The following is a 13078-nucleotide window of genomic DNA, read 5'->3' as shown; positions in this document are numbered from 1 at the left end:
TTTTTTTTTTTTTTTTTGGGGATTTAAGGTTTACGATATGACACTTGTTTAGCTTTTTTTCTGATGATCTTGTATATTTGGTGTTGAGGGAACCTGACCTGAGCTTACTCCTTGCATCATTTGATTTACAATTGGTTTATGTGTGATTTTTTGCATGTTAAAATTTGGACAGAATCTGTTTCATTTAGAAGTTGCATCGTGTATTCGTTTTGTATGAACCCTCCCTTCACCTTTTCTGTATTCCTAAAGATCTATCTTCTTGTTGTTTTGGCTCTTTATATTTGTGTTCGTAACTTTTCAGCTTATATTCCGCTGAGTGAATTCTCTGATGCTGCTGTGATGAAGAAGTATGCTGTGAAGCCAGATGCTCAAACCCTTGACATTCTCAACACTGCCTCTAGGGAGAAATCTGTAAGCTCCTTCTTCTTCTTCTTCTTCTTCTTCTTCTTCTTTTTCGTTTGGATCCGGATCTGTCTTCAAACTCTTTTTTTCTTTCAGAAGAACAGTCCATGAACTCTATCTGCAACTTGAAACTCTTTTTTTTATGCTTAGAAAGTTTTTAGTTTACTAATGTTCACATAACAAGACCTGAATATGAATCTCAAGTTTATGATTCCCGATGTGGTGATTTATTTTCCAACTGCGGATAGTAAATGGAATATGCAAGTAGCTATTAAAGAGTAATATAACTTGGACGAAAAAATTTATATCTTTGGTGTTCTGGGATAATCAGTCTGACTTCTTTTTACTCTTTTTATACGTTTGTTTTGAGGAGTGGTTAGCTTTATGTTGCCTTGTGAATTGTGTGACTAAGGGGAAAGTAACATTCCAATCCATATGAATGATGAGTCTTTCATTAGAACAAGTGTTTGTTTCCTGTTAAACTAAGATCCAACTTTATATGATACATGGACAGATTACAGTAGTGATGAAGATATATTGGGGAGATCCTCGTGAGAAGATTTGTGCAGCAGCTGAACAGATCCCCCTCTCAAGTCTTGTGATGGGTAACCGAGGCCTTGGTGGTCTTAAGAGGATGATCATGGGAAGCGTGAGCAACCATGTGGTGAACAACGTCGCATGCCCTGTGACTGTTGTGAAGGGTCACATCTGAGTTTGGTCGGAGAACTCTTATAAATAACCACCGTATATTCTGAGACTTGTGTTCATGGTCGGAATTTGTATTGTTAACTGTTGTGTGACTGCTGTATTGTTCATCTGTATGGGTAAAAAAACACTTCTTCTTCTAATAAATACAGACTCTTTTGAGTTTTGAACCAGCTTCAATCATGTCAAATGTGATTTTCTAATTATAATGATTTCTGTTATTGTAAGAGAAGAGGAATCACACTTGACCAGTGACAACATTAGTTTACAAGTTACAACAACTCACTTTGTTAAAGACAAAGCATGCCTTGACTTCACTTGTCTCTGCTGAAGGCAAAGATTGAAGCATGCATAAGATTGATATAGATTTGCATAATAATCCTAAGAAGAATTCATCACATCGTAGTTCAACAGAAATTATAAGCTAAAGAGTACTCTCAAGGAAACAACAAACACACAAAACAGAACAGAATAATAGCTTAACCGTCATAAATACATAAAAGTGATCTACCAGTCTCCATAGATTATAGATAAGAAAGCAAAAGACACTGCTTAACAACATTCATTCCTCAATCGATCATGCAGTGAGGGATCTCCTCTCTAGTCTTCTTGAAGATATCTAGCACAAACTCGAAGGTGTCGATGAGCTTGAAGGTGCATTTGTCACCAACCGATATAGGGAACTCCCTAGCCAGTTTCGAGTATCCACCTGAGAAGATTGTCCGAACATCCCTCACCAAACAAAGCACCTTCCATGACTTCCCTTTTGGGTGACGAATCGTGAACATCTTAGACTTCTGCGGGAGATGATCATCCACAAACTGTTTTGGGATTGCCTGAAAGAAAAATCAGAGATTCACATATCAATACATAAAACTGTGTGGTATAGTATTGTTCAATCAAGTCTTTTGTTCTTTAAATCTTACCAGGAACTTGAGGTATGATTTCTTAATGGTGATTTCGAATTCTGGAGCACCATCAATGACCTTTTTGTTGCTCTTGCTCTTGCTCTTGCTCTTCTTCTTCTTTGATGATATGGAAGCCTCACCTTTCTTCTTCATAGCTTTGAGCTCAACTCCTCTCGAAGATTCACCTCTTTCCATAACATTCTTCACATTCTTGTTCAACATCTTCTTCTTGGATGTCTTGGTCACTTCAGTTTTCTTCTTTCTTATCTTGATCTCAACTCGTCCAGGAGATTCATCTATTTCCTCATTTTCCTTCTTCACATCTTTGTAGCTGCAGTCTCCTTCTTCTCTCTTGATTCCACCTGTTTTCATCATCAAAGCAAAAGATTTAGTCTTCTTCTTCTTCTTGATTAACTCCTCTTCTTTCATAAAGCATTAATTACAAGCACAAAAGCTTACTAGAAGAACCCATTGACAGGAGATTTCGAGGTATGAGGATCTCCATGCAATTCTGCTCGTAGATGTGGACATTAAAGATCATCTTCCCTTTGTGAATGAAAGTAATAAACTCGTTTCTTCCCAAAGAGTTGTCACTCACAAACTGATCCCATCCACGCTTCTCGATGTAGTAGTATCTCGTATTCTTGGAGACTTTTACATTCCAAGACTTTCCCCATTGCGCTCTTATCACCATCTTGTAAGAGAAGTCTTTCTTAGAGATTTTGCTCATGAAGTTGTATGGAAACGCTCTCTGTTTTGACCAATACAATGAAGATTGTTATTAACAGTTCAATCTTTTTGTCATATTACATAAAATATTTAAGAGGCCAAAGTTTCACTCTTTCAGTCTTATCATAAAACAAACTTTGCATCGAGAAAAGCAAAGAAGATAGATCTGAGCATACAGGAGAGAAGCAACAACTATTATGTTTTTGAGAGCAGAGAGGAGAACAAAAGAAACTTACTTAACGTTAAAAAGCTAGTGGAAAGATCCAAAAAGATAACAAGATTCAACTTTTCAAGCACTAAAGATTCAACGTTGAGACCCATTAAACAACTAAAAAAGAAAAAACCAACAGATTCAACGTTTTAAACAAAGAGAACCCAAAGATTCTACCAACCAAAGAACCAACAGATTTAACTTTTCAAACACAGAACATAAAGATTCAAACGTTGTGACCCATGAAACACCAAAGAACCAACAGATTTAACGTTTCAAACACAGAAAGTGTAAAGATCCAGAATCCAGAGGATAAACAGACTTAAAACCTTTTAAAGAAAAGAGAAAACCAAAAGACTAAAACCGTGGAAACCCCATTAAACCCCACGAACAAAAAGATTCCACCTTTCAGAAAAAACGAAAGCTATCAAGAAGAACGTTAAAAGCATGATATGATGTTTTAGAACAAAGTTACCATGAACTCAGAGGACAAATCTGCACTCTGAAAGATCTTGAAAAAACCCAAGTCCTTCCGTTCTTGTTTAATCCGATCAAAACCAGTGTTCCAACCCATCGCTCAAAACCTCCTCACTTTCGACTTCTTTCTCTCTCAAAATCTCTTCACTTTCTACTTCTTTCTATCTCTCTCTCTTTCTCTCACTCACTTAGATATTAGGAATGGTCAAAGTCAGTATACATGTATATTTTGCGTTGTTTTCATTAACCCCAAAACAAAAGTGTTGATTGTGAAAAAGCATTCATCATGTGATTATTTCTGATATATTTTGTTAAATGGTAATAAGATAGAAGGGACAAGAGAGCTGTTTAAGACTGACTTGACAGACACGCAAAAGCAGTGTTTTTGCTGGTTTTAGTACCTGAGGATCTCTGGGGAGAAAGGACGTAGACTTCAAACTTACTACTTTTGTGTGTTGTTTTTGCCACAGTAGTACTGTCACAGTACCTATGATGATATCTATATTGTTAATTTTTTTTTGTTTTTTCTTTTGTGTTACGACTTACGAGCATTTATTTACATTTCAAAACCTTCGATAACTCTTTTATTTATAACGTTACTACACAGTCAAAGGTCAAAAGTTAAAGCTTTTTTCCAAACAGAAAAGTGAATACTACGGTACACGATGAGATCACTCTGTCAATCACACCACCGTATCCTTCTGTAACTTATAATGTAAAAATACACACAAAAGAGACTGACTACATTAAATAAATCAGATTTCAAATAACAAAAAGCTTGCTGTATTAATAAAAAAAAAGTAGTTGGTGTCCAAATCGAAAAATACATATTGTTGTCAACTTTGTGACAAGTTAATAATCGAATCTATCAACTAAATTGCAAGACGATTTTTCACACATATTTACCCAATTTTATGCACTTTAATCATATTTATACATTAAACACCAAACGGAACCTTTTCCCAAACGCGGGATTGACTTTTCATGTTTTCATCCATCGATCAACTTCGACACTTTTTACCTTAAGGATCGACGATGTTCATTATAGAGTTCAGGACTGATCTGTAAACCCAGCACCGTAACCACTTGATCGTATGAACTTCTTCAGGAGAAGAACCACGATTGCGATTGTGAGCCCAACCGCCGCCCACGTGAACAGTCTGTCATCGACTGGCTTCTGAGCAGCTCTTCTGGCCACCGTTGTTTGCTCACCACTTACAGAAGCTTTGTCTGCAACTTCAACAGCTGTTAATGCTGCTGCAGCAGGAACCACATGAGCTGCTGCAGCAGGAACCACATGAGCTGCTGCAGTGACTGCTTCAGGTGTCTCTTCTATGATTTGATCATCAACTATGGTATCTGTTGTAGCGATGGATGGCTCCTCCACTACCGTTATGGCTTCCTGTGGCTCAGTTTGGGACTGAGCTACTGAGTCAGTGGACGGTGCTTGGTTACACTCCAGAGGAATGGCTTTTGGAACCACGGTTGCTTTGCAAAGGATGTAGTGATGAATCTGCGGTTATTAAAAGGACATGATCAGTTAAGTTGTTTCTAAAACTGAAGATAAATTATAGGAAGGAAACTTAAGTCATATAAAAATACATGAAGAAAGGTTCACGAGTTTAAACCAAAGGTGATCGCTAACACTATCTTTGTCTAAAAACAATAGTAATCGGTAAAATGGTGCTACTCCTAAGTAGTTTATTGTACGCAGACAATAGCCGCTGTGATTGCAGTAAAAACTAAGCAGATACTCTTTGAGCAAACATTAAAACTTAACCGCTAACGATATGCAAGCTTATTTGACCAACAGCTATGCCTAAGGTTTACAATGGCGAAACAGTATAGCCCATACTCGACAATTTCAACAAACATATATCCAAATTGATATCATTTCACCAGAATATTAAGCATAAGCACAACACTTAAAAGGGTGTTTCAGTGGGGATTGGAGTAACTATACCTCATCAATAATTTTTTGCCGTTCAGGAGAGCCATACTTGGGTGGTGCCTCACGTGATTTAATGGCTAGTGTACGCCTCTCCTCCTTTGGATAATCTACAGAGCCCAGTGCTCCATTGGGACTTGTGGGCATGAATGCAATGAGAGCCACCAAAGCAGTCCGAACTGCAAAGAAAAAGAAAGCTAAATCATAAGAGCAAAGAGATGATATACAGTTCAACCTGGTGTAAATAACAAGTGTTACGTGGTCTTGTATAAAAAAAAACATAACAGTTAAGATATAAGGTATCTTGTGACATGGTGTTGGTGTAAAGATCAACGAAAATATAAAAAGTCCAAGACTTTACCACTCCATGAAGGTTGCCAATGCTCGGGGTGGTAATTTGAAATGCTCAAGCAAATCTTGGTATTGGTTTCAAAGCGACCATTAGGCTGAAAACAAAAGTAGAGAGAGAATCATTAGATAAAAGACTCTCCCTTTTCCCTTGCAACATGTGTGTGTTTACGAGTAAAAGAAAAGAGTAAAAAGATCCTTACGGTCAATAACATGAATGAAGGAGGTTTGAAAGGGTAATCTGCAGGCAGCTGAATCCTCCCATGATAAATCCCTCCCTCAAATTCTGTGTCACCAGGACCACGGATAGCGAATTGCCATTCAAAGATATTCTCCTGAGGTTAGAACAGATAGAACACAAATACCCAATATAAGATAGAGACTTAGTTGAATTCAGTGAAAATACATAAGGATATCGATCCTCCAAGATCATGATCGCCTAATATCAAACACCATCACTCTACAACACACCATACCTAGATCTATACGAAACAGGAACATCAATCAATTAACGAGGCTTTAAGAAGTTAACTCTAGCTACAAAAAAAAAACAGAAAAATCAGATTTTTCAAATTTGCAATTTCTAATTCCCCCGGTTAACCTAATCTCGAATTAGAAACACAAACGAGACTGAATCAAGAGAGGGGGATCTTCTCTCCTAGAAGGTAAAAAATTCAAAAAGCTCGAACCTGAAGATAAGGTGAGTATAGAAAACGTTGTTTACCTCAAGAGGGAGAGACATAAAATCATCAGAAGGATTAGCTTGCATCTCCTTAACCTCCTGCAAAATCCTTTTCACCGCCGGATTCTTCCGGTTATACCTCTCATCCGCCATCTTATCTCGCCCAACAGATCTTGCCGGAAAAGTGCAAATCCGTCCCGATCCGTCTTTACAGATAAAAATAATAAATTCGGACACAGCTTGGAGGAGGCGAGAGACAAAACAGAAGTATATAGTTAGAAAAAATATTATCCACGTCACACACTCTTTAACTATAGGATAAGTGACGTGACCATTGCTGCCTGCTGAATAGTCATCCCAAGCATCTTAACGGTCCACGTCATCTAGGAATAGGCCAGCGTGTCTTTAATCACCGTTGATTTTAGACGAAACCGTTAACTTATCGTTGTGAACATTAATAGGCCTTGGGCCATTACTTTAAAGCCCATTAAAACGTGCACGTTGACCTTTTGACAAAGATGAATCGATGACTTTAAAAGATTCTTGTAAGAAAAAGTAAATAGGAAGCAAAGCAATTTGCAATGGAGAAGAAACCGGAGAGGAGAGGGGTGATAGACACGTGGATTGATAAGCACCGTTCGATTTACACGGCGGCTACACGTCATGCATTCGTCGTCTCGATCCGCGACGGATCCGTTGATCTCTCGTCCTTCAGAACTTGGCTGGTACTGTTATTATTACTGTATTTAGTAATTTACTACTGATGAAAAACAAAGCAATAATCTCAAAAGACTTTGTTGAATTGAAACGACGTTGTTTTGTGTGTGTTGCAGGGGCAAGATTATCTGTTCGTGAGAGGATTCGTGCCGTTTGTAGCGAGTGTACTGATCAGAGCCGGCAAAGAATCCGGCGAGAGTTCCGATATGGAAGTGGTCCTTGGTGGTATGGCGTCGCTGAACGACGAAATCGAATGGTTTAAAAGAGAAGCATCGAAATGGGATGTTGATTTCTCTACCGTCGTGCCTCAGAAAGCTAATCAAGAATATAACAGGTATTGATTTTTTAGATTGTAACCTGAATTGAAATTGAAAATCAGAGACTAGTTCGAGTTCCTCTTTGTTTATTCAAGGTTTCTGGAAGCTCTGATGAGTAGTGAGGTGAAGTATTCAGTGATGATGACAGCTTTCTGGGCAATTGAAGCAGTGTATCAAGAGAGCTTTGCTCATTGTTTAGAGGACGGGAACAAAACTCCTCTGGAGCTTACTGGTGCTTGTCATCGGTGGGGCAATGACGGGTTTAAACAGTATTGTTCTTCTGTCAAGAACATTGCTGACCGGTGTCTGGAGACTGCCTCTGGTGAAGCTCTGTCCGAAGCTGAAGATGTGCTTGTACGTGTTCTTGAATACGAGGTCGCGTTCTGGGAGATGAGCCGTGGAGGAGAGTAGCTAATGTTTTGGGTTCAGATTTTTTTTCTCGTTTGCTTTTTAGTTCTAAAGAGAAACAAGTTTCAATCTTTTATGTTTGGTGTGACACAAGTTGGGATTATGATTTCATAACACGACTAAATAGCTCATAATACGGATCTGTCTCTGACAGGGGGGCAGAAGGTTGTTCCACATCTTACAATTACTGGTTCCCAGTACCTACTTTAGCATCAATATCCTAAACTCTTTACCAACTCATCAGAACATAGATGGATGATTGAACAATAGAAACTAGACAAGCTATCTACTCTCTCCAGCGATGACCACAATTTGGGTTGCAGCAGACAAAGAACAATGTCATTCCTTCTTCACCTCTAGCCGTAGCCTGCACATTCAATGATAGATACGTTAAATCCTCTGGCGGTTTACAAAATTGGGAATATGTATTGGGGAACACAATGAAGATGTAGTAACATGACCCATCGTTATAGAAGTAAGATGGAGCATAAAGATAATTATACCTGGAAGAAGACGGCCTCACTATGCTGACATTTGGCACAACGCACAGCCTTGGTTCTGGGAAGAGTAGGGTCAGAAGCCACATCTGTTAGGATCTGAGTTCGTTCACTTACAGAGTGATGAACCTCGTTTCTGTACACACAGCTATTATCAGCTACTTCCTGCAAATCAATGCCCCCAAAAAGTATAAATTCTGATGATGAGGACATTTACATGATCCAATCTATTAATTCTGTAACAACAGGATGGCAAATGCAGCTTACTTAAATAAATGTTCAATAACTACACGCAGTTTGTGTAATCAATATGCTAATCCTTTCCACAAGCTAAGGAGTCGTCCCTTCAAAGTATTCATACAGAACACAATACTAGAAAGCTAAAACCATAAGAACGAACTTGCTTGATAAGCCTTAATTGAAGGAGTAAGATAAGTAGAGAGGTTGGTGAAACTAAGGAATCCCAAATCACTAAAGTCTCTTAATTGTGCAACAAGTCCCACTCACACATTATGTGCACTTCATTGAATGCTAAAAAACCCTAATTTTACCACACACACACATAATGAACCAAAAGCTTTATATAGACCTGGTGATCACAATTACGGCAAGCGTTGAGGAGGATCTTCTGCTCCTTGTCCTCCTTAGGATACAGAATGTTATTACTGAACCAAAAACAGAAAACAACAACACAATCAAAACTCAAGGACGACCCATAAACAAAATTCGAAAAAGGTTAGAGCTTTAAGGCGAAATCGACACATTATCCCAGGTGAAATCAACAACCATGGATGGTTCGATAGAGGATGCAAAACATCATAACAAAAAAAACAACGAACACTTCAATAAAATTTATGCACAAACAAAAACAACCTAAGTAAGGTACGGTGCAATTCCAAAAAAAACTAGATGAGAGCCGAGTGCTTTTTCTTTTTTACCATTCGCGGCAAAACTTCATAGTACTCATCTTCGCTGAATCAGTTGAGAAAAATTTAGGTCGAGAAAAAATCAAAAGATGAGATCGTCGTTCTCGTATTACAGAGTACTATAGTAGTTATCTTCCGACGGGACGGTAGTTTTCAACTTAAGCTTATTGGGCCTGACTTATTAGGCTTTATTGCTATGAGAAATATATTTAAACAGAAAGATTTTACTTTTGACTATATATTTTTCATGTATTATAAAAGATAACTATGTTATTACCATCATAACATTTTATTATTAAATTTGATTTGACCGCATACTAATATACATAGTTACATATACTAGAATTTCACGGGCGGAGGGTTAATTTGTTTTTCAAAAAAGCAAAATATAATTTGTTTAGTGGATTAATTTGTGTAACTAATGTTTTATATTTTTAAAATGTACAATATTTTATATCTATATACTGTATTATGTAGTGTACAATTACCACTCTCTTCATTTTTTTTTACTTGTCATTCTAGGTATAGTCTTTTATTCATTTTATTTGTGTTTGTGGTTTCTAATGTCCTTTTTAATAGAAAATTATCTCTTACTAATTAAATAATTTAGAAGTTTAGTAGTCAAACTATGTGATATACCGTGCTACAGCATGGGATGACACATATTGTAATTAATTTATATATATTTCGAATGCATAAAATATTTTAGTTTATGTGTTTTTTATAATTTCGAAATTTTAAATAGTGTTGAGTAGTATATTTGGTTTATTTACATGGTCAATGTTAAAACATATTTAGATAAGTATGTTGTTTAGACATTGTTAATCCTTTGCACGGTAACATATATACACTGATCATTTTGCAATTTTTAAGCGATAATAATATGCTTATAGGTGTTAAATCCAAATATCATATTTTAATTTGATTTTAGTTTGGACTATTGCACGTATGTAACCTACACGTAACTATTTTAGAATGGCAAATATATCTCGTCTTATCATGTCATGTACTGTTTCATCTCGTCCCTATCTGTAAAAGTTTATATATCCCATAATTGTTCTCTTTTAAATAATTAACTATTAGATAAATTTTTTTGTCCAAAATTTTAGGGTAAGAACATAACTAAATTTTGTGCTTTTCTCACATTTTTTGACATATAATTTATTTCCTTCTATAATAGAAGATTTGTTCATATTAAATAAATTAAAAATCTACTTATTAATATTCAATTTTATATAATATATAGTAATACAATATATTCAACCAATTGTAATTATTGAATTTTAAAGTTTTAAATACTTATTTTAGGGTGATTACTATTTAGAAATACAAATATAAATTGAAATTTCTTTGCTTCTTTTTTTGTTTTTTAAAAATGAATTCTTTATAATTTTTCTTAAACAACAAATGTAATCCATGAAATAGTTTATTTTCATAAATATATATTATTTTTATTTATGATTACAAAATATATTAGTTACATACTTACATAAGATATATTTAAAGATATTTCTTGCATATCTTGTGTTTTAAAAAGTATTTACAAATAAGTTGATTTTAGATATATTTTATATATCCATTATAATAAATTTGAAATGATTTTTATTAATTTCACATATCTTATATATTATATAGTATAGATAAGGATATAAAAAACTGTTTGCCAAAAAATAATATAAAAAACTATTTATATATTTTCTTAATATATGTAAAATAACCTGAAATAACAACTTAAAAAACTAGAGGGAGTATGTTTTAGTTGTACTGTTTTATAATATAGGAATGATATCATAAACTTCATTAAATATATATTTAGTGAAGAAGGGTTGAAATTTGACCAACTTTGGAAAGACTGCAAGAACGCCTACATTTAGATGGCTTGAATCAATGGTTCTCTTAACTCGATTCTTATACATCACATAAATGAAAAAATGTTAGTAGCAATCATAGTGCTCACTTTTTCACGCAAAAAGAAATCCAATTAAGCAACTCATTAGAGAGAAAATCACTGTAATCTGTTTTTTCTTGGAATATGCAGATATGCTAGGAATTTGATTATCTTTTAGCATTTAAATTTGTTTCTTTAATTTGATTTTTAACATATATTGTAGGAGGAAAGTATCCTGAAATCAATGTGTTGAGATGGAAAATCTCGGCTGTGATCTTACTCCAAGGTAAATAAAGAAAAATCTGATTAAGAGAAATCTTGTTTTAATATAAATTAAATTAATTGTAAATTTAATATTTGATGTCAATGACAAACTCCAAGATCTTTTCCCCAAATGTACTTGGAAATTGTATATATAAGTGAATATTGAGTGAAAGAGTAGTCATCCATATACAATACTTTTTCATATTACAAGAAAAAAAAAAAATGGGTTCTCTTCTAGAACTTGCGGCTCTCTTAATAATCACGACTATGTGTGTTAATGTAGTATTGATATGTGGCGCTCAAAATGCGAGGAGGGTTCCTACAACCGGTTTCGACAACCCAAGGACAACAGTGTTTATACATAATGATCTTGGTTGTCCTTCGCTGTTGTGGCATCATTGTAAATCAAAAAACGATGATTTTGGAGTCTCGACTATTCCACCAAATGGAACGTGGTCGTTTGATTTCAAACCCAGTATTTTTGGGGGCACTTTGTTTTTTTGCAGTTTTGGATGGGAACATGAGATGCATTACTTCGATATCTACAAACAGAGCAGAGACAGAGAATTCGCCAAGTTTGGATGTACGAATTGCCATTGGAAGATCCAGAAAAATGGACCTTGCAAATTAAACAAAGACACTAATATGTATGATGTTTGTCATCCTTGGAATTCTTAGTTGTTTTGATAACATTTTAACAATGTCGTCTACTTGTATTTCTCTAATAAACAATATAATCAATAAAAGTATTTCGTTTTTTTTTTTTAATGAAAACACTGTTATTTTTATTTTATTTTTACGAACACAAAGCCGTGATGAGGTTTCCTTTAATATAACATCATATATTTCATATATTGAGAAACAAATCATAATCGATATCAGAAATGGCTCTAATGTATATCCAAGTATTATTAACCATGATGAGGTTTCCTTTTATACATAAGTTTTATTTTGACTCATATTATCCAAAACACTAAATTGCATTAATTATATTTTTAAAAAAAGTCAACAAAAAAAAGCTTACTACGGAGATATATAATTCATAAAACAAAATGGGATCTCTAAAAGAAGTTGTAGCCTTCATAATCATTATGTGTGCAACAAGTGTAACAACAATGACCCTCGCTCAAAACGCCATGGCTCCGGCTCCGGCTCCACCAAGTGCTGACAACCCAAATACAACAGTGGTGTTACATAACGGAGGTTCAGTGCCAATGGTGTTCCATTGTATGTCATTAGAGGTTGATTTTAAAACTCGGATAATGATGCCAGGTGGAACGTGGTCGTTCGAGTTCTTACCAAGTGTCTCTGGAGATACAAAGTACGCTTGCAGTTTTGCCTGGAGACTCAAGTACCATTTATTCCGTATCTACTGGCAAAGCAGAGACCAAGTATCTGGACCTCATGGTTGCAAAAGATGCGAATGGAAGTTACGCCCAGAAGGACCTTGCCAAATCAACGAAAAGACTGGAAAAATTGATCATTGTCCTCCTTGGGATTCTCAATTGTTTTGAAACAATTACTAAAACATTTGCTATGTCTAACAACAATAAATTAATAAAGCAAAACTATTTACTGTGGTCATTTGACTCGGTTAAAATGTCTTAAAAGTTAAAATCAGGTTTGAAAAAAGTGAAAAACAAATGAAAGC

General features: G+C 35.3%; 7 protein-coding genes across 7 annotated transcripts in view; 4 read left to right on the top strand and 3 right to left on the bottom strand.

Annotated features, from left to right (window-relative positions):
- Window positions 1-1280, top strand: part of LOC104765546 (universal stress protein PHOS32) — a gene marked incomplete in the record, with an annotated part of 2520 nt that extends 1240 nt beyond the window's left edge. The window contains 2 exon segments of the mRNA XM_010489270.2: window positions 302-411; window positions 917-1280. Coding sequence (XP_010487572.1) covers window positions 302-411; window positions 917-1114 — 308 coding nt within the window.
- Window positions 1431-3709, bottom strand: LOC104765547 (B3 domain-containing protein At3g17010). Its single transcript, XM_010489271.1, has 4 exons — window positions 3431-3709; window positions 2475-2766; window positions 2034-2377; window positions 1431-1943 (listed from the first exon to the last, which is right to left on the bottom strand). Exons 1-4 carry the CDS (start codon window positions 3527-3529, stop codon window positions 1677-1679), a joined length of 1002 nt encoding a protein of 333 aa, XP_010487573.1. The 5' UTR covers window positions 3530-3709; the 3' UTR covers window positions 1431-1676.
- On the bottom strand, window positions 4200-6676 carry LOC104765544 (ubiquitin-conjugating enzyme E2 32). Its single transcript, XM_010489268.2, has 5 exons — window positions 6453-6676; window positions 5932-6063; window positions 5742-5826; window positions 5396-5559; window positions 4200-4945 (listed from the first exon to the last, which is right to left on the bottom strand). Exons 1-5 carry the CDS (start codon window positions 6561-6563, stop codon window positions 4484-4486), a joined length of 954 nt encoding a protein of 317 aa, XP_010487570.1. The 5' UTR covers window positions 6564-6676; the 3' UTR covers window positions 4200-4483.
- On the top strand, window positions 6977-8026 carry LOC104765543 (bifunctional TENA-E protein). The gene is made up of 3 exons (XM_010489267.2): window positions 6977-7135; window positions 7244-7461; window positions 7540-8026. The coding sequence occupies exons 1-3, from the start codon at window positions 6992-6994 to the stop codon at window positions 7853-7855; spliced, it is 678 nt and encodes a 225-aa protein (XP_010487569.1). The 5' UTR covers window positions 6977-6991; the 3' UTR covers window positions 7856-8026.
- LOC104765542 (DNA-directed RNA polymerases II, IV and V subunit 9A) lies at window positions 8111-9376 on the bottom strand. The gene is made up of 4 exons (XM_010489266.1): window positions 9288-9376; window positions 8939-9014; window positions 8356-8514; window positions 8111-8219 (listed from the first exon to the last, which is right to left on the bottom strand). Exons 1-4 carry the CDS (start codon window positions 9314-9316, stop codon window positions 8139-8141), a joined length of 345 nt encoding a protein of 114 aa, XP_010487568.1. The 5' UTR covers window positions 9317-9376; the 3' UTR covers window positions 8111-8138.
- On the top strand, window positions 11628-12105 carry LOC104765541. Its single transcript, XM_010489265.1, has one exon. It carries the CDS (start codon window positions 11650-11652, stop codon window positions 12103-12105), a length of 456 nt encoding a protein of 151 aa, XP_010487567.1. The 5' UTR covers window positions 11628-11649.
- Window positions 12480-12941, top strand: LOC104767566. Its single transcript, XM_010491576.1, has 2 exons — window positions 12480-12706; window positions 12809-12941. The coding sequence occupies exons 1-2, from the start codon at window positions 12480-12482 to the stop codon at window positions 12939-12941; spliced, it is 360 nt and encodes a 119-aa protein (XP_010489878.1).

Source organism: Camelina sativa, chromosome 19, assembly GCF_000633955.1.
Source record: "Camelina sativa cultivar DH55 chromosome 19, Cs, whole genome shotgun sequence".
In the NCBI taxonomy this organism is placed as follows: domain Eukaryota; kingdom Viridiplantae; phylum Streptophyta; class Magnoliopsida; order Brassicales; family Brassicaceae; genus Camelina; species Camelina sativa.
This window is presented reverse-complemented; position numbering and strand designations above follow the sequence as displayed.

Excerpts from the sequence above, each read along its gene's own strand:
- LOC104765547 (XM_010489271.1), bottom strand. The coding sequence starts at position 3,529 with ATGGGTTGGAACACTGGTTTTGATCGGATTAAACAAGAACGGAAGGAC. Across the intron at positions 2,378-2,474 it reads CCTGTCAATGGGTTCTTCTA|GTGGAATCAAGAGAGAAGAA; the intron begins GTAAGCTTTTGT and ends TGATGAAAACAG. Across the intron at positions 1,944-2,033 it reads AATCATACCTCAAGTTCCTG|GCAATCCCAAAACAGTTTGT; the intron begins GTAAGATTTAAA and ends TTTTTCTTTCAG.
- LOC104765544 (XM_010489268.2), bottom strand. The coding sequence starts at position 6,563 with ATGGCGGATGAGAGGTATAACCGGAAGAATCCGGCGGTGAAAAGGATT. Across the intron at positions 5,827-5,931 it reads CTTCATTCATGTTATTGACC|CCTAATGGTCGCTTTGAAAC; the intron begins GTAAGGATCTTT and ends TTTTGTTTTCAG. Across the intron at positions 5,560-5,741 it reads TTGGCAACCTTCATGGAGTG|TTCGGACTGCTTTGGTGGCT; the intron begins GTAAAGTCTTGG and ends TTTTCTTTGCAG.
- LOC104765543 (XM_010489267.2), top strand. The coding sequence starts at position 6,992 with ATGGAGAAGAAACCGGAGAGGAGAGGGGTGATAGACACGTGGATTGAT. Across the intron at positions 7,136-7,243 it reads CGTCCTTCAGAACTTGGCTG|GGGCAAGATTATCTGTTCGT; the intron begins GTACTGTTATTA and ends TGTGTGTTGCAG. Across the intron at positions 7,462-7,539 it reads GCTAATCAAGAATATAACAG|GTTTCTGGAAGCTCTGATGA; the intron begins GTATTGATTTTT and ends TGTTTATTCAAG.
- LOC104765542 (XM_010489266.1), bottom strand. The coding sequence starts at position 9,316 with ATGAGTACTATGAAGTTTTGCCGCGAATG. Across the intron at positions 8,515-8,938 it reads GCCGTAATTGTGATCACCAG|GAAGTAGCTGATAATAGCTG; the intron begins GTCTATATAAAG and ends ATTGATTTGCAG. Across the intron at positions 8,220-8,355 it reads GTGAGGCCGTCTTCTTCCAG|GCTACGGCTAGAGGTGAAGA; the intron begins GTATAATTATCT and ends TTGAATGTGCAG.
- LOC104765541 (XM_010489265.1), top strand. The coding sequence starts at position 11,650 with ATGGGTTCTCTTCTAGAACTTGCGGCTCTCTTAATAATCACGACTATG.
- LOC104767566 (XM_010491576.1), top strand. The coding sequence starts at position 12,480 with ATGGGATCTCTAAAAGAAGTTGTAGCCTTCATAATCATTATGTGTGCA. Across the intron at positions 12,707-12,808 it reads ATAATGATGCCAGGTGGAAC|CAGAGACCAAGTATCTGGAC; the intron begins GTGGTCGTTCGA and ends CTACTGGCAAAG.